The sequence below is a fragment of the Rhinatrema bivittatum genome, chromosome 3 (assembly GCF_901001135.1).
Source record: "Rhinatrema bivittatum chromosome 3, aRhiBiv1.1, whole genome shotgun sequence".
NCBI classification, from domain to species: Eukaryota; Metazoa; Chordata; class Amphibia; order Gymnophiona; family Rhinatrematidae; genus Rhinatrema; species Rhinatrema bivittatum.
The window spans coordinates 281,709,759-281,735,828 of NC_042617.1; the positions used below are offsets into that span (position 1 = coordinate 281,709,759).

At 44.0% G+C, this 26,070-nt stretch overlaps 1 protein-coding gene across 3 annotated transcripts in view; it reads right to left on the minus strand.

The window, feature by feature from the left end:
* Nucleotides 1–26,070, minus strand: part of LOC115087523 (retinol dehydrogenase 7-like) — a 37,702-nt gene that overhangs the window by 11,118 nt on the left and 514 nt on the right. For 2 of the 3 annotated variants that reach the window (XM_029594853.1, XM_029594851.1), the window contains exons 2-4: nt 16,778–17,112; nt 9,941–10,199; nt 9,590–9,753 (exon numbers count right to left, since the gene is read on the minus strand). In XM_029594853.1, coding sequence (XP_029450713.1) covers nt 9,590–9,753; nt 9,941–10,199; nt 16,778–17,090 — 736 coding nt within the window. In that variant the 5' untranslated portion in view covers nt 17,091–17,112. The remainder of the gene's footprint in view (nt 1–9,589; nt 9,754–9,940; nt 10,200–16,777; nt 17,113–26,070) is intronic. The other variant, XM_029594852.1, reaches the window with a different exon arrangement.

Genomic DNA, 26,070 nt, shown 5'->3' on the forward strand with positions numbered 1-26,070 from the left:
CTGTTACTCTTAGCTCCTTGTTCTATTCCCCTTCCACCCCCACCATTAATGTAGAGAGCAGTGATGGAGCTGCATGCAAGTGAAATATCTAGCTTGATTAGTTAGGGGTAGTAGGGGCAGTAACTGCCGCGATAAGCAAGCTACACCCATGCTTATTTGTTTTACCTAGACTATGTTGTACAGCTCTTGTTGGTTTTTTTTACTTCTCCCCTGCTGTAGAAGCAGAGAGCCATGCTGGATATGCATTGAAAGTGAAGTATCAGGCACATTTGGTTTGGGGTAGTAACCGCCGTAACAAGCCAGCTACTCCTCGCTTTGTGATTGCGAATCCTTTTTTCTTCACCCCTGTTGTTGAAGCTATGCAGGATATGCGTGAAGCATCAGTTTTTTGTTTTTGTTTTATTTTTCCCCCTGCCGTTGTTTGTTGTTTGTTTGTTTGTTAATTTTTTTTTCCCCTGCCGTTGAAGCAGAGAGCTATGCTGGAAATGCGTGATGTATCAGTCTTTCTCCCATGCCGATGCAGCAGAGAACCATGCTGGATATGCATATCAGGCACATTTGGTTGGGGTAGTAACCGCCATAACAAGCCAGCTACTCCCCGCGTTTTGAGTGCGAACCCTTTTTCTTCTCCCTTGCCGTTGTAGCAGAGAGCTCTGCTGGATGTGTGAAGTATCAGTTATTCTTCTCCCCTGTCATTGAAGCAGAGAGCTATGCTGTATATGCATTGAAAGTGAAGTATCAGGCATATTTGGTTTGGGGTAGTAACCGCCGTAACAAGCCAGCTACTCCCCTCTTTGTGAGTGCAAATCCTTTTTTCCATTACCTCTTGCTGTTGAAGCTTAGAGCGATGTAGGAGTCACAGTAAGCATGTGTATGTTTATTTAATAAGGGTATTGTGTCAATAGCCATCATTCTGGCGAGTCACCCACTCTTCATTGGCGGCCTCTTGACTTTATGGATCCGCAGTGTTTATCCCACGCCCCTTTGAAGTCTTTCACAGTTCTGGTCTTCACCACTTCCTCCGGAAGGGCATTCCAGGCATCCACCACCCTCTCCATGAAGAAATACTTCCTGACATTGGTTCTGAATCTTCCTCCCTGGAGCCTCAAATCATGACCCCTGGTTCTGCTGATTATTTTCCTACGGAAGAGGTTTGTCGTTGTTTTTGGATCATTAAAACCTTTCAAGTATCTGAAAGTCTGTATCATATCACCTCTGCTCCTCCTCTCCTCCAGGGTGTACATATTTAGATTCTTCAATCTCTCCTCGTACGTCATCCTATGAAGATCCTCCACCTTCCTGGTCGCCCTTCTCTGTACCGCTTCCATCTTGTCTTTGTCTTTTTGTAGATATGGTCTCCAGAACTGAACACAGTACTGGAGTACTGAACACAGTACTGAACACAGTACTGAACACAGTACTGAACACAGTACTCCAGGTATTTGAATCTACGGAGAATTCTGAGGACCCACAGTACATCATCGAGCCGTCACGTATTCTTCTGTCTGCTACCACGACCATCCCCCCCCCGGGAAAACCCTGGTTCCGCCGCACTTACGGAAACAAGTCCTGGCATGAGCTCATGATTCCTGCTGTTCGGGTCATCCAGGACAATCCCGGACCCTACAGAACCTGCGCCGGTACTACTGCTGGCCGAAGGTTAACAAAGATGTCCGGGCTTACGTGGAGTCCTGCCAGTCATGTGCTCGCCACAAGAGGATTCCCGGTTCAACCCCAGGGATGCTTCAGCCCTTACCAGCGCCTTTGGAACCGTGGACTCATGTGGCAACCGACTTCATGGTCGATCTGCCACTATCCAGTGGCAACACAGTCATATGGGTGGTCATCAACCGATTTAGTAAAATGGCACACTTTGTGCCACTCCCAGGATTGCCGTCCACACCACAGCTGGCCCAGCTGTTCATCCAGCATATCTTCAGGCTTCATGGCCTACCTAGAAGTATCCTGTCAGATCGAGGGCCTCAATTTACGGCCAGGTTTTGGAGGGCCCTCTGCCAGAAGTTTAACGTTACCTTAGACTACACATCTGCTTACCACCCACAGACCAATGGTCTTGCGGAGAGAACGAACCAGGCCTTAAAGCAGTTCCTCCGTATTTACGTCAATGAGAAACAGGATGACTGGGCTAGCCTGCTACCCTGGGCAGAATTTGCACTTAACTCATCTCTCCATGGCTACCGGATCCTCGCCATTTCAGATCGTGTATGGGAAGCAGCCACGTCTGCCGCTGCCGGTTCCCATTCCTGTTACGTCCCCGGTAGCCCAACTCTCTGCAGATGACTTACACCGCCTATGGATCTCCACACGGCATGCGCTGATCAAAGCCAGTCAGGCGGCAAAGAGGTATGCCGATCAGCGAAGAAGACCATACCCGCCTCTCAGGCCGGGCCAAAAGGTATGGCTGAGCACACAGTTCATCCGCCTGAAGCTGCCATCAGTGCAACTGGCCCCGCGATTTATTGGGCCATTTCCCATCATTCGACAGGTGGGTGCCGTATCGAATCAGCTTCGTCTGCCGCCTTCCCTCAAGATACACAACATGTTCCATGTGTCCCTCTTGAAACCCTTGGTGTTGTCATGGCCTTCCAGCACACCTCCGACTCCCCAACCTATTGCCTCCGAGGATGACTTCACCTATCAAGTCCAAAAGGTCTTGGACGTAAGAAAGCATAGGAAGAAATGGGAGTACCTGTTAGCATGGGAGGGGTTCGGCCCCGAAGAAAACACCTGGGAGCCGTTGGCCAACATCTTAGACTGGGGCTTGCTTGAGCAATTCCACAGAGACCATCCGTCTAAGCCCAGGCCTCCGGGAAGGCGCCCTAAAGAGGGGGTACTGTTGTGTTCTGCACCCGCGGCCATCCGCGGGCATACCCTCCTACCCTCTGTGGCGTCTGCCGCGGCAACATCAGGGCAGATTGCCCTACCTCATGTGCCTGGTGCCCCCGCCCGTCGGCGCGGGCCTCCAGGCTAGCTGCCGGGTCAGGAGGCGTTCATGCTCCTCCCTTGCGGCAGCTAGCAGTTTTCCTCCGTGGCCCGAGATCCAAAATTGCTGCCGCCATCTTAGGTGCGAGGCTGCGCCTTCTCACCAGAATTAAAGGGACCTCATCCCTTTAATTTTCTATAGCTGATTCCAATCCATTGGGCCAGAGGAAGTATAAAAGGAGTCTTCCTCTGACCATTCCTTGACTTGGAAACTTCTGTGGTTGGTCAGGTCTGCTTGCTTCGGTGAGTTCTTGTGTCTTGAATCTTTGTTCCTGTCTCATCTTGGTGTTCCTGGTTCCTGACTTTGGATCGGCTCGCGGTGATTCCTGGTTTTGACTTCGGACTGGCAAGTGGTGATCCCTCGATGTGTGACCTCGGACTGGTGAGCGACAACCCTCTGGCACTTGACCTTGGACTTCTTCTTGACCATCGTCTCCAAGGGCCCACCTAAGTCCCAGCGGCCCGGGTCCCTACAGGCTCCTCCCGGGGGGACCGCGGGCTTCCAGGGGTGAAGCTCCAGCTAGCCCTTGCACCAAACGCTCGACCTCCCAAAGGTCCACCTAAATTCCAGCGGTCCGGGTCCCTACAGGCTCCTCCTGGGGGGACCGTGGACTTCCAGTGGCGAAGACACACTTCCTTCCTCGACGTCACAACTCTTCATCTGTCTCTACTGTCGCCTCTGCCTCCAGTGCCGAGGGTCTGCTGATCACGTCTTCTGTTCCTGCCTAGCCACCCAACGGGAAAACCTACGGATCTTCCTCGTAAGGTATTCCATCCTCCCGTCGGCCCAAGGATCCTCAAGCCTGAGCATAACACACTCTCTCTGTCTCTCTCTATAAATAGGAAGATGATAGAAGCAAAAGTTACATCACACACAGCCTTCCCCCTCCAAAATAAAAGTAAAAAATAGCATTTGCTAAACAGTGGAGGAGAGAGAGAGATAAAGTTTGTTATTCTTTTGCTTTTTGCACAATATATACTTCTTTGGAAACCCATGTATGAATTATCATGTCAAGAAAGTTTCTTGAATCTATCTAAATAGAGCGGAGCAGGTCCACATGGCTCTTCAAACTAGCATTCCCAGAATCATAACTCTGCTCACCATCCAGCTTACCCTCTAGCCATATCCTAGACCAGCCGAACTTTTAAAAACTTTTAAAAAAACTTTAAAAAAGATTTATTAAGTATTTATCTTACTTAGATTCCTGTTAACTTCAGATTATTAAGTACTGATCAATGTCTGTTCTGATGTAACTAATTATTTATTTATTTATGTTTTAACTATGTTGAGTATTGTTTCTGTTACAATGGGCAAGTTCGTAGCCCCGGTTTTCTATTTAACTATTTGTTCTCTCACTATGTTCCATGTAATGCTCTTATGCATAGTTTTTGTTCATTGTAAACCGGTCTGATTTGTAATTTTTTACAGGAAGGTCGGTATATAAAAAACCAAAATAAATAAATAAATAAAATTTAGGACCTGCTTTACTAATTCTTTTCCATTGACACAGAATAGGGAAAATGTCTTAAGAAATCATGCCCTAATTTATTTATTTTTTTAATTCTGTGAGGTAGTAAAGGTTAGTACTTGTTTGCAAGTGTTAATAATTCTATTTGTTCTCAGAAAATAGACTTTGGATTAATTCTGTGAGCTTATAAAGATTATATTTGTTTGCAATTGTTAGAATTGTGAATTAGCAAAGATCACTGAGAAGGTTAGAGTACTGATTATTGGGCAACTAGTCACTAGTGTGATTCCCTCCTTCCCTCCCTCCCTCTCTCCTTCCCTCCCTCCCATTCTCCCACTCACCCCAGTCACAGGTTTTGATATATATAGATTACTACCCTATTAGGAGGAAATTCTTTAAAATAAGAGTCAATTAGTGATTTAGAATAACAATTAACCCTTATTTTAGTGACCGACTAATTTTAATCTTGTTGCTAATCTTTAAGAAAATTAACATTAATCACCTAACCAAATTGAAAAAGGACATCAAATACATTTAAAAGCCCTTAATCATATTTTAAAGCTTTAGCAACTCAGCAAAATTAAGGTGCAGATCAAAGTCCAGCAGGGAGATAGGGGCTATCCAGGCTTCTGCACCTAGTGCCACATGCATGATTATCTGCCTGTTGGTGAGAAGATGTATGTGTGCTCCTGATGCAAAGAGCTCCTGGCTCTCAGAGAACAGGTCCAATCTCTGGAGGCTAGAGTGGAAGATTTAGAAGAGCTGTGGCAGACAGAAAGATATAAAGGGGAGACCTTCAGGTATGTAGTACAGCAGTCCCAACTCCAGTCAAGCAGCCCTTGTGCTGCTTTGGAGAAGTAAGGTCACCTGGCAGGGGACCCATGCCCTGGTGTGGCAGGAGGTGATCCTGTAGCTAGGTCCTGCCCTCCAGGTGATTCTTTATCCACTCACACCAAGAGTATCTGGGGTATGTGTTCAGGATGGCCGTTGTAGTTGGAGTTTCACTCGTTAGGAATGCAGATAGTTGGGTGGCTGGTGAGTGTGAGGAATGTTGGGAAACTTGCCTGCCTGGTGTGAAAGTAGTAGATCTCTCATGCCACCTAGATAAGACTTTAGAAAGTGGTGGGAAGGAGTCAACTGTCATGGTACATGTGGGTACCGATGACATAAGAAGAAGTAGGATGGAGCTTCTGGAAGCTAAATGTAGGCTCTTGGGTAGGAAATTGAAATCCGGGACCTCCAAAGTTGCATTTTCAGAAATGCTGCCCATTCCACCAACAGGATCCCAGAGGCAGGTTGATCTCCGGAGCCTCAATGTAATGTACAGATGAGACAATGGTGTAGGGAAAAAGGCTTTAGATTTGTTAGGAACTGGGATACATTTTAGGGAAGGGGGAACCTATTTTTATGGGATGGGCTCCATCTTAACCAAAGTGGAACCAGACTGCTGGTGCTAACTTGTAAAAAAGGTTTAGAGCAACTTTTAAACTAGATCATGGGAGAAAGTCAACAGTCAATCAGAAGTGTATGGTTCAGAGGGGGTTATCTTCTAAAGATACTTGCAAAACAGGGAAGTTAGAATATCTTAGTAGAGAACTTATGATTAAGGCAAAAATAGCCCAGATAAATGTAAACAGCACATGGATGTACATGATTGCATTGCCTATTTGCTAATAAGCAGGTTGTGAATACAAAGATAAATTGAAGTACGCATAAAAACATACTTTAAATTGTCTGTATACAAATGCCAGAAGTCTGAATAGTAAAATTGGTGAGTTAGAATGTATGGCATTATACGAGGGTATAGAATTTACAGGTATTTCAGAGACATGGTTGAAGACGGATAACCAATAGAACATGGTAATACCACAATATAAATTATATTGATGAGATAGGGCAGATTGAATTGGTGGAGGGGTGGCACGATATGTAAAAGATGGCTTAGAGTCAAGCATGATAAAAATCCTGCAGGAAACAAAAGGACTAGAGGGCACTCCATGAAGTTATCAAGTAGCACATTTAAGACTAATCAGAGAAAATTATTTTTCACTCAACGTACAATTAAGCTCTGGAATTTGTTGCCAGGGGATGTGATTGGTGCAGTTAGTGTAGCTCGGTTTAAAAAAGGTTTGGATAAGTTCTTGGAGAAGTCCATTAACTGCTGTTAATCAAGTTGATTTAGGGAATAGCCACTGCTATTACTGGCATCAGTAGCATGGGATCTTCTTAGTGTTTGGGTACTTGCCAGGTTCTTGTAGCCTGGTTTGGCCTCTGTTGGAAACAGGATGCTGGGCTTAATGGACCCTTGGTCTGACCCAGCATGGCAATTTCTCATGTTCTTATGAATCCTTATGGATAGAAATTCCATGCATGGGGACTTTTGGTTATGCTCTAATCTGAGTGGTCAACTCTTGGATGAGCACCCACCAGGCCCAAGCTTACTTCTTTTATTCATTCATCTGTTGGTGCCACAGTGAGCCTACTTTCCAAAGAAGTGGGTTAGAGATCCATTCTTGCCTGTTGAGCTAAAAAAACTTAAAAAGGTGAAAAAGCAAAATCTGGAAAGGGCTGCTCGCACAGATGACTCAGGCTCCAATAAAGAAACGGACATAGATCAGGTGGGAAGCAATGATTATATTAAGAAACTTAGAAGGCTGTAGCTGCTAAAATTACCAGTAAACTTGACTCTCGCCTGAAAATTTAGTCGATAAGGTGGCCGAATTGGTAGATGCGGTTCACAATGCCACTACTCACCTCGAAGAGGTTGATGTGAGGGCTGTTGATTTGGAAGTGTCTCTTACCTTTTCTAGAAACAAAATAGATAAACTGGAATGAAACTACAAAACTGTGGTTGGGTTGACAAGTGTGATGATCTCGAGAATTAATTATGCCAAAACAACACTAGAGTGCTTGATATCCCAGAAAAGGCTGAAGGAAATGGCCCATTTAAATTTGTTTTCAAAATGGTTGCCAGTCAGTTTGGAATTACAATGCAAAGATAATTTGATAAAAATAGATCATGCTCATTGGCACTTGCTAAGGCCCCAGCCAAAGAAGGTTGGCCATATATAGTGATAATTAAGCTTCATAATTTCACTGACAAGAGAAAGATCCTGGATGCAGCTCATAGCACAGGTGAAATATTCTACCAAGGGGGAAAATTATGATTTTTCATGGTTTTTTCTGCGGATCTACAAAGAAAGAGACAGGAGTTTGCTGGTGTAAATAAAGATCTGCAGAAGGCTGGAATCAGATATGCTGGGCTCAATATTAAAAAGATATCCAGATATATAAAAGTTAGCCTGATAAGACATCCAGCTAACCTACATGGATTTTTAGCAGCACGACTGTGCTGCTGAATATCCGTTTATAAATTGCTACTTGGCTGGATAAATCTTATTCTGCTAAGTTAGACCTGCTCTATGGCAGAACTCCCACTGGGTCTCCCTTTTTCAGCCTATCGCATCCACGTGTAGAGACCTCTTAGGTCTCCACTAGTGTCCCTAGCTCAGGTTTTGAATAGGGAGTGAAGAGGGGAGTGTACCATTCCCAATCAGCATCTCCTTTAAGGGTTGCTGAAGGTGGTGTCTCCCACCTGCTTAACTGCAGGAGGGTGTGTAGTAGTAGTGCGTGGCATTTTGGTTTAGGTTTTGAGAGAAGAAGTCGAGTCCTTGGCGTGACTCCCAACTTTAGGCCCTACAGCTTGATGTCTGGAGAGGGGAAGAAGCAGATCCTTGTTCCACTACCAGTCGGTCCAGAAGGGTTTGTCTCGGGTATTATGAGCAGTTTTGATAAATTTATTTTTGATCTGGCTTGTGGATTTCTGTTCCTGCCCTTGGGATGATTTTTCCCCCTTGTTCAGAGGAGGGCAGGAAAAGGATCTGTGGCTCTCATTCTTCAGCTCGAGGAGGAAAAGCTGTTTTCTTGCCACAAGAAAAAAAGCAGTTTCAGTTTGCGGAAGAATTTTGCTCCTTTGTGTTGGGAGGAATTTTTTACCACCACTCATGCTCGGTAGAAGGGGTAAGGATTTAATTTGCTGCGGTGTTTGGTACTTCCACCACCTGGATGGCAGAGTTTTTCCTACTGCCTGCCACCTTGAGGGACACTTACTCAGAGGGGCAGGACTGAGACTAAAAAGTAACCAGAAGCTGTATTGAAGATTAATTGCAGAATACAGGCTGATTGAGGTTAAAGATTTATGTTACAGTAAAAGGTTGATTTTGGAACACCCCACTTGAGTGTCCAACACATTTTTTTGATACTGGAGGTGAGACCTACAGCAAGTTCATCAAATAGTGCTTTCGGCTGTGAGAGAGTACATGAGAGACTGTCCCCCTGTGTGCCTTGGGACTTTCTCCCCCCATTCGGAGTAAAAGGACTGGTGACTGTGAATTGGGACTTAGCTCCATGACAGAATGTGTCCCCCACATCACTTCAGGCTAAATCAAGCCTTAGGCTTACTTACCAGGAGCCTGGAGAATATTAAGAGAAGGCAGAAATGAAGCACAGTGGGAAGGCCCTGCCATCTAGAGATCAGTTCAGCGTTTTTGAGCTGGTCATTACCTGAATGAAGGCTGTCAGAGATTCACGTTTAACCCAGAGAGCCCCGAGATAAGTTTGTTGAAATTTGGGCTCGGAGTCAAAACCAAGGAGGTGGTGTCCCTAATGGATACCTATGGTGAAATGGATCACTCAAGAAAAATGAAACAAAGCTGGGCAATGAGCTATCAAAATCTGTTTCTGGATAGAGCAGAGTCAATCTGACTGAGAAGAACCCAAGGGTTTTAGATCTCTCCTCTCTCTTCTCTCCTGAGCACATTGTTAAACAATTTTCGATGACCTAATTGTTTACAGCTGGTGAAGTATGCCAGACAAATAGCACAACTCGAGTTTCTTTAGCCTACTTACAGTTGCACAGATAAAAGGGTGGGGTAGGGGGTGACAGATTTTGGAGAAGAGGTGGGGGGACACTGACAGGCCTGCTGTGGTGTTTGTTTCTTCTCAGACTTCCCACCATGCTCCCAGTGAACAGCAGTTTCCAGCACTGCCTGTCTCCCTTTATGCTTTTCTCAGATCACCTCTTCTCATTCTTAAAGAAAAAATGGCAGAAAACTCACAGTTTTCAAAGTACTTCTGTCCATAGTGCTCCTTGGTCTCCTTGGGAATGCGGCTCCAAACCTGCTGGAAGTTCTCCTGAAGGACGTTTGCTTTGAGGATCATTGTTTTAAAAAAGTCAGGGTTGATGATGGAGACTTTCACTCCAAAAGAGTGCAGCTCACGCCTAGAATAGAAAACAAAATCTCACGTAGAAAGATCAACTAGATGCAAAACCATTTGAAGGAAAACATATAAACAAAATGGTACAAGGCAGCCAAGGACAGTTCCTTTAATAGTGAATGGTAGTCATGGTTACCTCAGTGGGGACAAAATGGCTGCTGCTTTAGCCATTGTTTCATCACCTTCCTCACCTGAGGCTGTCGGAAAAAGCTTCCACTCCATATTTGGAGATGCAGTAGCCCCCTCCACAGAGGGCTAACCTGCCCGCTATGCTGGAGACATTGACGATCCTGCCTTTGGCTTTTCTGATCAGGGGGAGCAGGGGGAGGGTCACGTCGATGACCCCCACCAAGTTTACATTCAGTATCTTCAGGAAGTCATCCTTGATTAGCCATTCGTTGGGGGCTACTGGGATTAAAATCCCAGCATTGTTTACCAGACCCCAGAGCCCTGAGGAGAGAAAGGACCATTGAGTGTTATATGCACCCTCTCAGTGGTGTCATTACAGCTTGTTGATGGCCATGTTATTTCTGTGCAACTTAACTAGAAGCCCATAGACACAATGGGAACAAACCCAGATCTGGCCCAGCCTGACGGGGTTTGACTTGGCTCAGGAGATAACTCTGTTTACCTTGTGCCTGACATGCATCATTATAAGGGAGACTTTTTGTTATGGTGATGATGGTGAGGAGGTGGGAGTGGGGGTGTGGGAGCAAAACTTCCCTAACAGTGCATTTTAATGAGGAACTAAGAGAGCTCCATTGTTCTGTCATTGAATCTCCCGCTTAGGAGCTTTGAAATGCTGTTGTGCAAGGTCTGCCTACTTGGTTCTTTTCGTTAATCTAAGGGCCACAATCCCCACCCACATCAGCCTTGACGGGCCCATTCCAATCCTGGTTATGCCTTGTGGAGTCTATTGACTTTTTATTTCTGCTTCTCTTGGAGAAATTGGAACTGCAAGTTCACCACTGCAATGAGTTAAAAACCAGGGCTGCCTCAGCCTATCCCTGATGCCCTGGTACCTGTCTGCTTAAAACACCCGCTACACACAAGGTATCTGAAAACATATGAACACTAATAAATATCAAATACCCCACAAAATTTACCAAAATGTTCTTCAGTGATTGCTTGGTTTTTCAAAAAATCTATACACATCTAAAAAATAGGGAATCATATCAAGCCAGCTAACACTATTTATCAGTAGAGCTGATGATCCAAAGTTAACGACAAACCTTTTCCGTTGGAAAAAAATCAGCAGAACCAGGGGTCATGATTTAAAACTCCAGGGAGGAAGATTCAGAAGCAATGTCAGGAAGTATTTCTTCACGGAGAGGGTGGTGGATGCCTGGAACGCCCTTCCGGAAGAAGTGATGAAGACCAAAACTGTGAAGGACTTCAAAGGGGCGTGAGATAAACACTGTGGATCCATAAAGTCTAGAGGATGTGAATGAAAAGTGGGTGGCTCGCAGGAATGATTGCTACTACCTGGAGATAATACCCTTATTCAATAAACATACACATGGTTAATGCAATGCCAACATTGCTCTAAGCTTCAACGGCAAGAGGTAATGTGGAAAAAAAAGGATTTCCATTCACAAAAAAAGCAGGGAGTAGCTTGCTTGTTATGGTGGTTACTACCCCAAACCAAATAAGCCTGATACTTCACTTTCCATGCATATCCAGCATAGCTCTCTGCTTCAATGGCAGGGGGGAATGAAGAAAAGTGAATCTATATACAGACAACAACCAACAAGGACTGAATTACATAGTCTGGGTAAACAAATGAGCATGGGTGTAGCTTGCTTATTGCGGTGGTTACTACCCCTAACTAATTAAGCTAGATATTTCACTTAGATGCAGTTCCAACACTGCTCTCTACATTAATGGCGGGTGTGGAAGGGAAATAGAACCAAAAGGTTACTAAGGGCCAAGAGTAACAGATAAGTATGAGAAAAAAACAAGTGCGAAAGCTTGCTGGGCAGACTGGATGGACCGTTTGGTCTTCTTCTGCCATCATTTCTATGTTTCTATTTAGCCCCCAAAAGCTTTTAGTGGAAGATTTTTCTTTTAAATTGTAGAGATCCTCCTAGATCTCTAGTAGAACCAGATTTTTACAAGAAGGAATGATTCATTTTCTGAATGGGAGGAAACAGAATAGGTAGTTGTGGAATTATATTCCCTCATCAGGGAGCCTAGAATGGTGTGCTCTGTGTATAAATCCCTCTACCATTTTAAGGTATAGAATCTTAAATTAACCCTTCCAGGGATTATGGGACAGCATGTCCGTGGCTGGTTTTGTTTATTTTTCAGGCGAAAGGCCCCTAGGGTCTTTGGATTGAGACCTGAGTTCAGAAAGGAGGCAGAGAGCTTTCACCCTTTTGAAGGAATATGTCTGAATCAGTGCAAACCATGTCTGGATATCTGTTAATGTTTTATGTTTCAGACACAGGAGGTTTTTCCAACCCTCCTCATCTTATATTTTGGTTTTCATTTATTTTTTTTTTCACCATCCCTGAGTACTCACCCAGAGGCACAGTGTATGTAAAGTGAAGGAGTGGTGTTTCTCAGTCTGAGAACGCGGGTGAACTGTGAGGAGTTCTGAAGAGGAATGGGTTTTCATCTACTTTGGGATGAGGGAGTGAAGGGAAGAGAAGGAGTGCCTGTGCCTAGCAGTAGATTCATCATTATCTCAAGAAGATTTGAGGAGAAGAGGAGTATAAAGGTACTCATCAAGTACTGTGAGTAGTTGCACTGGAGAAAGTGCAGAGAAAGGTGACCAACATGATAAGGGGCATGGAACGGCTCCCCTATGATGAAAGGCTATAGAGGTTAGGGCTGTTTAGTTTGGAGAAGAGATGGCTGAGGGGGGGGGGGGGGGGGATATGATAGAGGTCTACAAAATCATGAAAGGTCTTGAACAGATTAATGTTAATCAGTTATTTACTCTCTCAAAATTCTTTTTCACTCAGAGCATTGTTAAGCTCTGGAATACATTGCCAGAGGATGTAGTTACAGCAATTAGTCTAAGTGGGTTTAAAAAAAGGTTTGGATAAGTTCCTAGAGGAAACATCCATAAACTGCTATTAATTAATAAGCATTAGTAGCTTCAGAACTATTTAATGTTTGGGTGCTTGCCAGGTACTTGTGACTTGGATTGGAAACAGGATGTTGGGCTTGATGGACCCTTGGTCTTACCTAGTATGTCATATCTTATGTTCTTATGTAAAGAGAAGAAGAACTTCAGGAGAGGTAGAAGTGATTGGGTTTTTCTGTATGGACCTTGACTAAACTGAAGAAACAGGAATTGTCCCCTATCAGTTGGGATGGAGCTTAAAACTTGCCTAATATTGATTGGAGAGAAAAAAGAAATTGGATTTGTAAATTGGAAATTGTTTGAACTATCTACATATATATTGGAGAGAAGAAAGGTCACAATCTAATTAAAGAATGACACTTGTAACATCTGATTTGAAACACCAAACTCTGAAAAGAGCTTTCATCAATTTTACCATTCAATTCATCAGTGAAGTTAAGTTGGAAACCATTTAATGCTTCCTGTGCCATTATTGCTGCTATGATTATTAGTGCTGTTTACATTTGACTTTAACATTGAGATTTACTAAATGCAATGCTCAGGGCCTACAAGAGAATTCCTTCTTGCCCTTTTCAGGGAATCCTGGAAATTAACTTAAAAGTAACAACAAGGGGAGTTTGGTTATCAGAGACTGTTTGAGGTGTGGTTGCTGTGGCCTTTAACTTGGATTATTAATACAGAAGTTACATACTAAAAAGGTGGATTAAAAGAAACACAAACCCATTGCAAACACTGCAACCTAACAATGGCCTTTGTTTCAGAGAATAAACATTTTCCTGCCTCAGGGATTTAAACAAACATTATAGGCAAGGCTCAAAAAAAACAAACAAACAAACCCCCACACACTTCACTAACAGAATTGGGTAGAAACTTCCCCTCCAGGCAAACTGCCTCTGTTGTGCTGAAGACTATAAGGCACTGACTGCACTGGCGTGCAGTCAGTGCCTTCAAGGGATTCAGTGAATTCCCAGCTCTCAGCTGACAACATTTTGGGAGCAGCAGCTACTACAGCTAGTGTCTCCTTCACCTCCAAAAGCCCCCCCCCCCCCCCCCCCCGTGTGGCAGCTGCCTCACTCTTTTTAATTCTCACTCTGCCGCTGAAGCTGCCATGGGATGACGTGGTGGCGATGTTCCCACTCCCTGCCAGCACTAAGCAGGTCCCTGCAGTGGAGTGAAATATCCCACCTGCCAACACTAACAAGGCCCTGTGGCAGCGCGGAAGGAAGATGTGCCAGGAGGGTTCCCACTCTCTGCCAGCACTAAAAAGGCCCCTGCGGTGGTGCAGAAGGAAGACATGCTGGCATACCCAGTGTACATTATAATAGGCCTAATGCCATATGGGTTCCAAGTGTCTATTTTTTTTTCAAGGGTTTTTGATTGTCACCACAGCAATGCATATAAATACAATACACATCTTGTAAATGATATTTTTGCCTGAGAAAAATGTCCTTTTACATGTAAAATCTGTTATTTTAAATGCATAATTTTTTATTTTGTGGTGGGAGTGGGGGGAGGGGAGGGTGCAAGGCTATAAGGTTTGCTAGGGCACTTAATACTTTTGCACCAGCTCTGGCTGCATTGGTTCCATGTGGAAAAGCAAGATTCCATGTGCAGCTGTACTGCTTTGGGTCAGTGGCTCGCCCCAGACTTGGCCCGGCCAAGTTGAGGGTGGTGGTGGTGATGGTGGGGAAATACAGGAATGTGATGATGCCAGATGGGGAGGGGGGGGGGGGAAGAGGTGGTGGTGTGCATTTACTGAATCCCCTATGAATCCCCTGTCCTGAATGTCACCGCACGCCACTGAATGGCACCAAGGTTCTTGGCCTTTGCTCCTTGCATATATTCAGCCCTGGATTAAGCATTAAGCAAACTAAGCACATGCTTAGGGCACCAAGGGAAAGGGGGGGGGGGGGGGGGGGCATCACAGAGTGTTGAAAATTTGCATTTTTCCTGTTGACCTCCTAGTTATAAGTAAATAATTTCCTTATATTGCCTACTGCTAGTTAGTGTTAAATACATAATTTTTAAAAATGCATGTTTTATACAGTTGTGAGGTCTGGAAGAAAACTGAATTTTAATCTCTTATTTCACCTTCAGCACTTATTGAGTCAATGTCTTGCCTGTTAAGCAATGGAAGGGCAGAGGGGGCACCATTGCTGGGCTGTGCTTAGGACATCATTGATCTTAATCCGGCCCTGCAAATGTTATTGTTTTATTTAAATCCCTAAAAGAGAGTGTTTACTCTTTGGAAAGCATAGGGCTAAATGATTACAGTGAATGCCAGCTACCTGATTACTGCTTGCTTGGTATGATCGCCCCATTTTTTTTTTTTTACACGCATATAAATAAAAACATGTGATCACCAACGAGCTTTTGGATAACCTTTGAGGAGCATTGGATATTTAGACGTAACCCTTTTCTTTAAAGTGGCATGTCTCTCTCTTAGGGCACACAAAAATAATGTATAATATCTCTGGGTCTAGCTTCACTGTTGTCCTTGTTCCTCTCCTTTATCTCCAAGGTGTGGGTCCTTTCTATGGGTGGAAGCTGATTGTTTATGTCCCAGGTGATGAGGTGTCTTCCCCCAAGGTGTGTGCATTTCCTCTGAGGTCTGTGCTGCAGAGGGCAAATTCAGTGGACACAGGACTGGGTGTTCAAATGCCCAGTTTGAAATAATGAGTATACAGCTGGCTGTCTTCTTCCTGCCGTGTAAGTGAAATCTTAACCACTACTGCTCTGAGTGCATAGGAACTCCAGTATTGGGGGAAAATCCTACTCTGTGTGTGGGTCCCCCAAAGAATATAGAACCGTTCTGCGTCCCCAGTTGTTTGTTCTTTAACCCAGCCTGTTGCCCGTGTCCCTGGGGGGAGATCCAGTGATGGGGTTGCAATTCTGGTCTTCTTCCTAGTTCTCCAACTCAGTCCTTAAGTGACTTTCCAGAAGGAAAGGTCTGGCGGTGCACAGAGATTAATGCTCTACAGCCCAGTCTCCATTGGAGAAGAGAGGGCGACAAAAACCTCTCAAAACAAAAGGAAATCGTTTCTCAAAAAATGTCCAAACCTCCTCTGGGAGTATTACTGTCACTGCAGCTCTTCTCTGACCTAGCAGGGTGCTGACAGATCTTTAGTGCCCCGGCCTCTGGATCTGGGAAATGGCAGTCACCAGAAATACCAGGCTGCATGCCAGCAAAACAACCCTCAAAAGTAGCAAAAATCTTCAGAAAGTCTCTTACTTTAGCAAGAGGAAGCTCCAGACTGGTAGGGAAAAAAAAAGCCCAGAAAGGAAATAACCTCCAAAAATATATATACTCAGGCCTCACTATGAAACAAAACTACATGAGCTGCTCACTCTACAAAATCCTAACTCAAATGGCACACTTTCTATTGCTCTGATTCCTACTTATAAAAGAAAGGCCCACCTACTCAGGCAGCCTCTGAACTGTAGTGTCCCTTCTAGCTAGAAGGCAAGGAGCTGGGACATCCAGTGGCCGGTCCATAGGGGGCCATGTATAAGTGTTCACACATTTTCATAATCTCTTGTGGCAAAAACAACAAAAAGGCTGGTGGTGCCTTAGACAACCCAACTTATCGAGGCATGAGCTGTCCAGGACAAGAATCCACTTTGTCAGATGTGATGTGTTTAGTGGGTCTCTCCATTTTTGGGGAATCTATTATTTATGAATTATTTTGTTTTGGTTCACCATATGCTTAAGGGGCTTGCTGCATAGAAGGTACCGTATGGGATCCCTCTTGGCCAAGGAAAGGAACAGTTGATCATTCAAACCGATAGTAAAAGTTCTGGTTTATGAATAATCCAGGGCTGCAAAAGTCCCAGAATGCATTCTGGTTTTGCTGGCAGCACATGACTTACATTTTTTTAAATTTAGGCAAGGATATTGACAGAAATGGAAATGGTGACAAACTTCCACCAGTACCTCTGTCTCCCACTTGCTGTTTTACCCAATCGGCAGCAGCAGCGACACTTTGGCTATCGGCGACATCCAGGATTAGCGTTTGCAGTCTCTGGGAGGTGGCTTCCTTCAGCTGCTCCGCCCCTCGCTGCGTCAGACAAGCCGCCAGCACCCGCATGCCCTTCCGGTCCAGCTGTTTGGCCAGCAGGTTTCCAAAGCCCGAGTCACAGCCAGTGATGAGCACATATTTATCTGGGAGGTTCTGGAGTATCTGTCTGTCCCGGTACCAGCGGTACAGAAAGTAGAGCCCCAGGAGGGCCAGCAGCCAGAGCCACATCAGGGTGCTCCTCCTATCCCTGCTGGAGGAAGCACAAAGAGTTCAACCCTTATAGCTATAAAAGATGTTACACTCATTTTTCACTAAAGTCATATCAAAAGTATCATCACTAGGCTCTGATGTGCCTTGAAGAGCTCAGATGTTTTCATGGATCTTTTCAGTTAATGTCAATAAGTGTGGGTTTCTTATTGCAAACCCATCTATGGGTGAACAAACCAAGGGCTCACCCCTTTTCATTGCTAGCTCAAGGCAAGTTACATTCAGGTACTGCAGGTATTTCCCTGACCCAAGAGAGAGCTTACGATCTAAGGAGGTAATTTTCAAAAGGATTTATGCATGTAAAACTGGGTTTTACTCATGTAAATGGACTTTGGAAAATTGCTCCTTTTACATGCATAACTCCTTTGAAAATGCATTCCATTGGACTGAATTTTCAAAAGGCTTTACGTGCGTAAATGGGCTTTTGAAAATTGTTACAATATATGCTACGTTTACACATGCAACTCCTTTGAAAATTCACTTCTGAGTTTGTTCGGAGGGGGAAGTGATTTGCCTATCACAAGAAGCATCAGTTAGAGAAGCAGGATTCAAGTCCCAGCTTCCCTGCTCCTCAGCTCTCTGCTCTTACCACTACTCCATGAGATATTTATTGCTAAAGTATTGGCATCTATGCTGCTGCTAATGAAAAGCTCAAGGTCAGGATTACCTTTATTACTGCTCTTATTATGCAACCTAATGATTGATTAACAGCAGTGGCCCTGGAAGTGACTTTGTAAGATGTTATATTCTGTTCTCATCCACTGGGACAAATAGATGTAGGGTGGGGAATAAAAGAAAAATAGTTGAGGCCAGAGGCATAACCAGAACTGAATTTTTATTTTTATTTTTTTTGAGGGGGGGGGGGGGGGGGGGAGCAGGCTCAAGGTTAACATGGATGGGCACTTTGCTACCCCCTGCTCCACCATTATCCTTTACCTACCCTATGTGGGTCTTCATGGCAGTGGTTACAAAACTCTTTAGGACCCGATATTCAAATGGTGGGTAGCTGAATAAGTAGGACTTATCCGGCTATCTAGTGCCTGCTGAATATCTGCTCACGTTCAGCGACCACTAGATAAGCTGGATAGGTCACTTATCTGATTATCTATTAAGTGGACAACTTTGTAAGTGCACAGATCAGGCTGGTACTACTTAGCCAGATAACTTATTGATACTTAGCTCAATTAGCAGGTCTAGACTTAGATGGATATAATTTATCTGGCTAAACTGCAATATATAGTATGGCCATGCCGCTGAATATCCTTGTAACTTAACTGAATAAAGTGTTATCCGGCTAACAGGTCGATACAGTAAAGTGTGCTCCGTCGGAGCGCACTGTCAGCCTGCTCTGGACGCGTGTTTTCCCTTACCCCTTATTCAGTAAGGGGAGGAAAACACGCGGCCCACCCGCGGCACCTAATAGGGCCATCAACATGCAAATGCATGTTGATGGCCCTATTAGGTATGCGCGCGGGATCCAGTAAGTAAAATGTGCAGCCAAGCCGCACATTTTACTCTAAGAAATTAGCGCCGACCCAAAGGTCGGCGCTAATTTCTTCCGGCGCCAGGAAAGTGCACAGAAAAGCAGTAAAAACTGCTTTTCTGTGCACCCTCCAACTTAATATCATAGCGATATTAAGTCGGAGGTCCCCAAAAGTAAAAAAAAGTAAAAAAAAAATTAAATAAATAAATTTGAATTCGGCCCGCGGCTGTCGGGCCGAAAACCGGACGCTCAATTTTGCCGGCGTCCGGTTTCCGAGCCCGTGGCTGTCAGCGGGCTCGAGAACCGACGCCGGCAAAATTGAGCGTCGGCTGTCAAACCTGCTGACAGCCGCCGCTCCAGGCCAAAAGGAGGCGCTAGGGACGCGCTAGTGTCCCTAGCGCCTCCTTTTCCTCGTTTGCACTGCGTCGCCTCATTTAAATACTGAATCGCTCGCACCGGCGAAGGGCCGGTGCGTGCGCCGGGAGAGCGGGCGTTCGTCCGCTCTCCCGCGGTTTTACAGTATCGATCCGTAAGTTACTTAGTTGGCCAGGATTTGAATATTGACCCTTTTAATTTCTAGCAATAGGGCCGGGACTATGAGGGGGCAAAGGGGCTGCTGCCCCAGATGTCAAGCTCAAAGTGGCATTATCAGCAGCATTTATGGACTTGGGGGGGGGGGGGGGGGGGAGCCTGGAACAGAGAGACCACAGGGTAAAGCAAAGAAGAGTCCCTGCTCCCTAATCCAGACCCTCTTTTCTGCTTCTTCCCTCTTTCCTCTCCTGTCTGCAGGGAACAGGAACGGAGGTGGGGAGCAGGGGGCATGAAGCTGGAACAGAAAGCAGAAGAAAGAAGAATTCATTTTTTGTCAGCATATTTCTATTTCTAATTTGTGATCCTTTATCCTATATTTGGTGAGGGTCTGTGTTCTATATATATGTGTGTGACCAAGGTGAAGTATTCTGCTAGGTTACAGGGTTCTGTAGTAATCCAGCCTGATGTGCTTTCCCATAAGGAAAGGTTTTGGTATTAGAGTCAGGTGGAATATTTGCAGTGTTGCCTTTCAATGCAGGGTTGTTGCTGTTTGAGTTCTAGGAATTAATGCTGTTTTGGTATGGCAGCATTTCTAAAAAGTTCCGCGTGACATTTTGTAGTGCTTTATGTTACTGCACAAAGTGCCTGGTAATAGAGGGGCTTTGTGTCACTGTTAGAGATGATATAATATTTGAATGTTTTTCCTATGGTGAGTAGTAAGAGGAAATGCTCCTGTTCAGCCCAGACAGCCATTTCAGAGATTGCCTCCAATCAGTGTATCAAATTTTAATTGATAAGATTTATGTATTTCTTGGGATTTTTTAAATTTTGCAGCCTATCTCCAAAAATTAGAGATGACACATTCATCAGACAGGGTGAAATGATTTCTGAAACATATTTGTATTATGTGAGTGTGTGTACATGTATAAAAATACATAAAACAAAGTCTGATATTTAAAAGTTTGATATCCAATTGTATGATTTTACAGGATTGTTCTTGTAAGGGTTGTGGTAGGACATAATTTTATGTGGTAGGACATAATTTTATGTTCAAAAATTTTTATTGCATTTTAAATCTTAAACATTAACAAAAAATAGAATTTAGACCTGATGGAGAGGGTTCCTTCAAACTATCAGGTGAATTAGTATGACAAGAAATACAGTTTTAACAATCCATAAACCCCACCCCCATCCTGAACTATCACAATATTAAGACAAATGCTAGTTCCACCATCAGGTTGATGTTTCATAACATGGGACAATCATATAGGCAATTAATTTATAATCAAACCTCTCGCATAAGGGGCAAAGAATTCAAATACATTTCCCACCTCTTCACAAAATCCTGCTTTTTCATAAACCACTCCATTTTTTAAATATATTTATCTGATATACATGTTTCATGCACAACATTCCTTTTAATTGTGTCAAGGTTAGTGGATCTGCAGATAACCATTTCGGCAAGAAACGTTTCTTTTTTTATTTTTGGGGCCTCTGACTTAATATCGCTATGATATTAAGTCGGAGGGTGTAAAGAAAAGCATTTTTTTCTGCTTTTCTGTACACTTTACCAGTGCTTTCTATGGTTAATGCCTGCCTTTGGGAAATTAATGCCTGCCTTTGGGCAGGCATTAATTTCTGAGAGTAAAATGTGCGGCTTGGCTGTACATTTTACTTTCAGTATCCTGGGCGACTAATAGGCTCATAAACATGCATTTGCATGTGATGATCGCTATTAGTATTCGCAGGGTTGGCCACATATTTTCAAGGCACTATTATTCCTTACAGTGTAAGGGGTAATAGACGCACGTCGAAAACGCTCGGCCAAACGGGTGCTAAATGGTGCGCTCGGCCAGAGCACTGCACTGTATCAGCCTGAATATCATCAGTCTGCACCATCATTTAACATATTTTTTATGAAATGTAACACCTCTCACATCATCCCATAAAAATATAATTTACCTCTAACAGGAATGTAATACCACTCATCCTGAGTTTATCAAAATCTCAGACAGAGGGCTATGGGCCTGAAAATTAATTGAGGGTTGAGGTGGTGGTGAGAGAGAGGAAGGCAAGGCTGAATGCTGAAGGACCTAGGGAAGCAGTTCTCAAATTTGGCCTGGGCGACTCCCCCAGGCAGGTTTTCAGGATACTGCAGTGAATAAGCTTTTGTGGTATAAGGTCAGGCAAACCCCATGCAGGGGTGATTCCAGAGGAGGGGAGGGCAGGCGGGGTGAGGGGCACCCAGACATGGAGCTTGCCCTCCCCAGATTCCTCTCCCCCCCAGTCTGACTGGACCACTTTAATTGGTTGATGGGCAATCACTAGGCACTTGCCCCCTTGAAAGGGGGGGGGGAGGGGCTATCACTTGTCAGGGGGTGAAGGGAGGGAGCTAAAGAAGGAACTCTTACTGGGTAGCAGGTTGTGGGGCAGAGAGAGAGAGAAGGGGCTGCTGCTACTGGCCAGGGGGTAAGGAGGAGAGGAGGGGAGGCTGCTAGGCTAGGATTGGGTGGATGAGAGAAGAGGGATTCTGCAGGACAAAAAATGAGGGGAAAAGGAAGAGGATGCAGGGCAAGGAGTAGGTGGGGGTGAAAGGGGAATGCGGGACAAGTAATGGGGGGAGGGGTAGAAAGAGGTGGGTCAGGCAAGCAGTGGGGGGAGATGGTTTTCTTAGCGAGAATGAAAAACGTTCTCAGAAAAATCACCTTCACACTCCACAAAGGAATTTGCGCTCTACAAATAAATGTTTGTTATCAATTCCATCACTTTGCAGAGGTCAGAGAATGGGCAATCTCAGTTGCAGGACCCAAATTGTGGAACTCATTACCCGAAGAATTAAGATTACAAAAGGACTTTAATATTTTTAAAAAAACAACTGAAAATGTTATTATTTAAAAATGCATATGAGCTGACGGCAGAGCAATAATCAATATGACTGTGCGAGCAATAATCCCTTATTCTGGCTGTTTTGTTGTGCTTAAAGCTATAATATCTGGCTTATGTGTGTTTTTATATTCTTTCATTTTATTTTATTTTAATTTATTGGTTTTTATCTTATTTTATTTTTTTCTCAAGTTTAAGTCTATATTTTTACCATATTAGTTAAAATTTTTGTATTTTATTTAGAATTTAATTTTATTATGTAGCAAATAATTTGTTTTATTCCGATTAATTTTAAAATTTGTTTTATTGTAATATTATATGGGTTTTTCTATATAATTGAGTGTACACCATTGAGACTGCTTCAGATTGACGGTATATAAAACAAATAAATAAATAAATTTGGGGTTGCAGAAATCCAAAGGAGCTGAAACTTGACGGGGTTCAAAAGGCTGATGTGCACAGACTGGGAGAAAGACTTCAGGTTGATAGTGTCTGGCGATCTGAAAGTGTTGCAAATGATGTGAGCATTGGCCTTTTTTTTTTTTGCCATGGCACAGTAGGTGCAACCTTGCGGGCCGAGCCTCCAGGTCTGTACCAACAGCTGGCGAACAGGTCCTTGAGCGGGCTAGGGTATGGAAAAGTCTGGAATGGTCTGAGAGTCAGGGCAGGCAGCTATCGAGGCGTGATCAGAGTCCAAAACTAGGGTCAGAGCCAGAAAGACTGAGAGAGTGAATAAATTAATATATTATGTATTTTGCAAATATGTTATTGAAAAAATGATGCAAGCTGGAATCAATGAGATATATTAAAGTTTTCATGTTTATTATATTGATTCCCTATATATTTGTGTATCTGGGAAAGGATTAGGAGACCGGCGCTTTCGCTTTTTGTTATTACCATTTATTTATTTATTTATAACTTTTCTATACCGAAGTTCAAATAACAGAGTTAATTATCACTCCGGTTTACATTGCAACCATAAAAACAGTGACAAAGTTGTCTTACATAGAACAGGGGAGAGAAAAACTTGGATACAGCTTAAGCATGGGGAGTAACATGTCAAAACTGGTAAGAACTGATAAGAGTTGGCTTTTTGGGGTAACAAGGTATTCTGAGGGAGGGGGTAGGAATGAGGGATTATACCATATCAGGTTGCCTAGGAGAACCTCAGAAAGATGAGAGCCAGGACACCGAAGAAGTTCTTGTCTATTTCCTGAATGAGCGCTGGAGAAAGAAATTCTGGGGAGAACAGAGTTTTATGATCTTAGGGAAAAAGATACTGTGTTGCAATGTCATGAGTACTGAAATGGATTCTTGATAACATCATTCTGAGACTGAAATGTGTATGGTCTAGTTAAGGAGAGGAGAGAATACTGGTGGAGGAGAAGTGATAACTGTAACTGCTGAAAGTAAGCTAAGATGTGTAATAGAGGAATGGGAAAAAGAATTGGTAACTGTTCTGTCTCCACAGTGTACTGTATATGTTTCTTACTACACTGCCATCCTGTGTTATCTTGTAATACTGATTAGCTTAGATTTTCTGTGAGGTATAAGCCCTTTACCCTGATTGGTTATTATTAGCTGCTGTTTGAATGTTCTGTTGTATCTGTTCCTGTTCTACTCTCTCTCTCTCTCTCTCTCTCTCTCTGTGTACTTCCCCATTTTCTATTGGTCCCTTGACCCAAAGCAGCCTGGGACAGTTTATTGCCTGGAGGAACTTTCAGTCGGGGAAAAGGCTCTTGTACGCTAACAGCTCATTCTGAATCCTTGTCCTTAAGCTCCTGAAAAAGCATAATTTTTTTTACCACTCTTTCATCCATAGCTTCTATCACAGCTACAGTTTGCCTCTCTCAGACTTACTGGGCTTCCAGAGAACTCATCATAGCTGTATCAGGCTCTTCAATCTGTGTGGCTATTCTTGATGCCTTCTCATTCACAATGAATGTTGAATTATTCATCATTCTAATAAATGTTTTTGGTAATCAAGAACTGAGTTTATATGGTATTTGAAGCTGGGAAAAAGGTTAGCTGGCTGTCTAGGAACACAAGCTAGAGGTCGTGTTCAGAAGACAGTACAGTAACAAGGTTATTCTACTTAGGAGACCATTGTACATAATTACATAAGCATTTACACCTCTAACATTTTTTTTGCATTTATTTTTTTACAACTACCTTAGCCCAGCTGTGTAAGCCTATGTACCCTGATCTAATCAGTGGATTTTTTTCTACTTTCATTCGTACTTTGGACTGCTGAGTTTTACCAGAAAATAAGTTTGTTTGTTTTGGAATATACTTTGGAGTGCATCCCACTTTTCTAGTATATGAGGGTGTGAAGCCTGAAGAATTTAGCAGTCAGGAGAGGACATAGAGGGCTTCTCAATTAGTGAGCACCCAATCCAGCTAAAGGCACCTGTACACCCTCCTAGCCTCTGGACCCGGGTCCATTATACCATCCGCTTGACCTGAACTCCCTCTGAACCCTATCCTGAGAGACTGACTCTCCTCTCACAAAGGTGCCAGATCCTATCACATTGCAAGTGCCCCATTGAAAGGATGGGTGTTTCCATAAATATTTCATCACCCCTGCATTCTCCTGGAGCAGTGCATGCACTCTGTCCCTGTAGTACTGTAGGAGTCAGAGGGAGTGAAGTCATGTTTACGGGTGACAGCTGGAGCCCTGGCACCTCCAGTGAGGAAAGCATGAGCAGATGCTAATGTGTTTTCCAGTGGAATTCTGGAGGGTTGCCATCTGCTCTGCCAATTCTTGATGCAAAGCCCCGCAGCCTGCCTAAAATTATGCCTGAGAAAAACTGCTGAAAATGCTTTCAACCCCTACTGCACAGCAGTTTTCAGTCACTATAGGTTTCACTCTGTTTTAAGCATCTGTATTTCTTGACTGCACCCACAGGTTTTGCTAAATTAGTAGAACTATTTAGATCGCTAAAAAAAAATCAACATTCCTGTATCATGACTCTGACCTTCTGCTCTCCAGCTGTTTACCTCAATAAGTCCAAAGAACCTGCTAGTCAGTAAATTATTCACAAAACCTTTGAAGAATGATTAGCAAACAACCAACTGGAAATCAGAAGTGGTGATGACCCATCTCTGCTTTCTGCCTTAAACATTCTGGTCTGGAATAGGAACCGAAAACATCTCCTGAGTCTTTAAATCAGACACTCCTAAACCATAAACCGTGAGGAGAGATTTGAGAGTGGGTTTTGAGGCCGAGTTCCACTTTGGTCGCTCATGAAGAAAATCAATAGCAGGGGCAGCATGACAGCGGTGAGCTGATGATTATAAACCTCTGGCCTGACGTGTCCAGCAGTAAAGCTGAGAAAAGCACAATTTATTTCAGCATGGACAAGGGTGGCCACTGATTCATTCCTAGAATTCAGGACCATCTCATCGGTAGAAGCTGAGCTAACATTACCCACGTTTAAAGGATCAAGCTTCCCTTCATCTGTGGCAGTCGGGTCGGCAGAATGGGGACCCAGTAAGCACACGCTCCCAGTCTCTGCAGCTGCTTCTCCTTCCCCTCTTACATTTCCCAATTACAAAATAAGTGCACCACATGCGGTAAGAGCAGGGAGCGCACCCTCACATCACCATGTCCCTACCCTACTGGCCTTCCACTATTCTGTCTACGGTGCAGTGACCCATGAAACTGAGAAGAACCTCAGAGAAAGGAAGGGGAGAGGAACCAGGGGATGGTTATACAGCAATCTGAGGAGGTCGATAGAGAGGAACATAACAGGAAGGAGAGAAGGAGGGCAATCCATGGGCAGGATCCTGTCCAGGGAGAATGAGATGGAAAATAATATAGGGAGGGAGGGGAATACATTTAAGGGAGATTGAAATTGAAGGGGGAGACAGAGAGAAATGGAATAGGGAGGACAGAGAGGAGCCTGTGAGGGGAAATGGGGAAAACCAAAAGAAGAAGAGGAAGGGTGAGAAAGCGGAGGGAAAAAGAGCAGAACGCAGAAGGGAAGATGAGAGTGAGGAGTAAGGGAATGGTGATGCATCACACCATCTGCATCCCCCCCC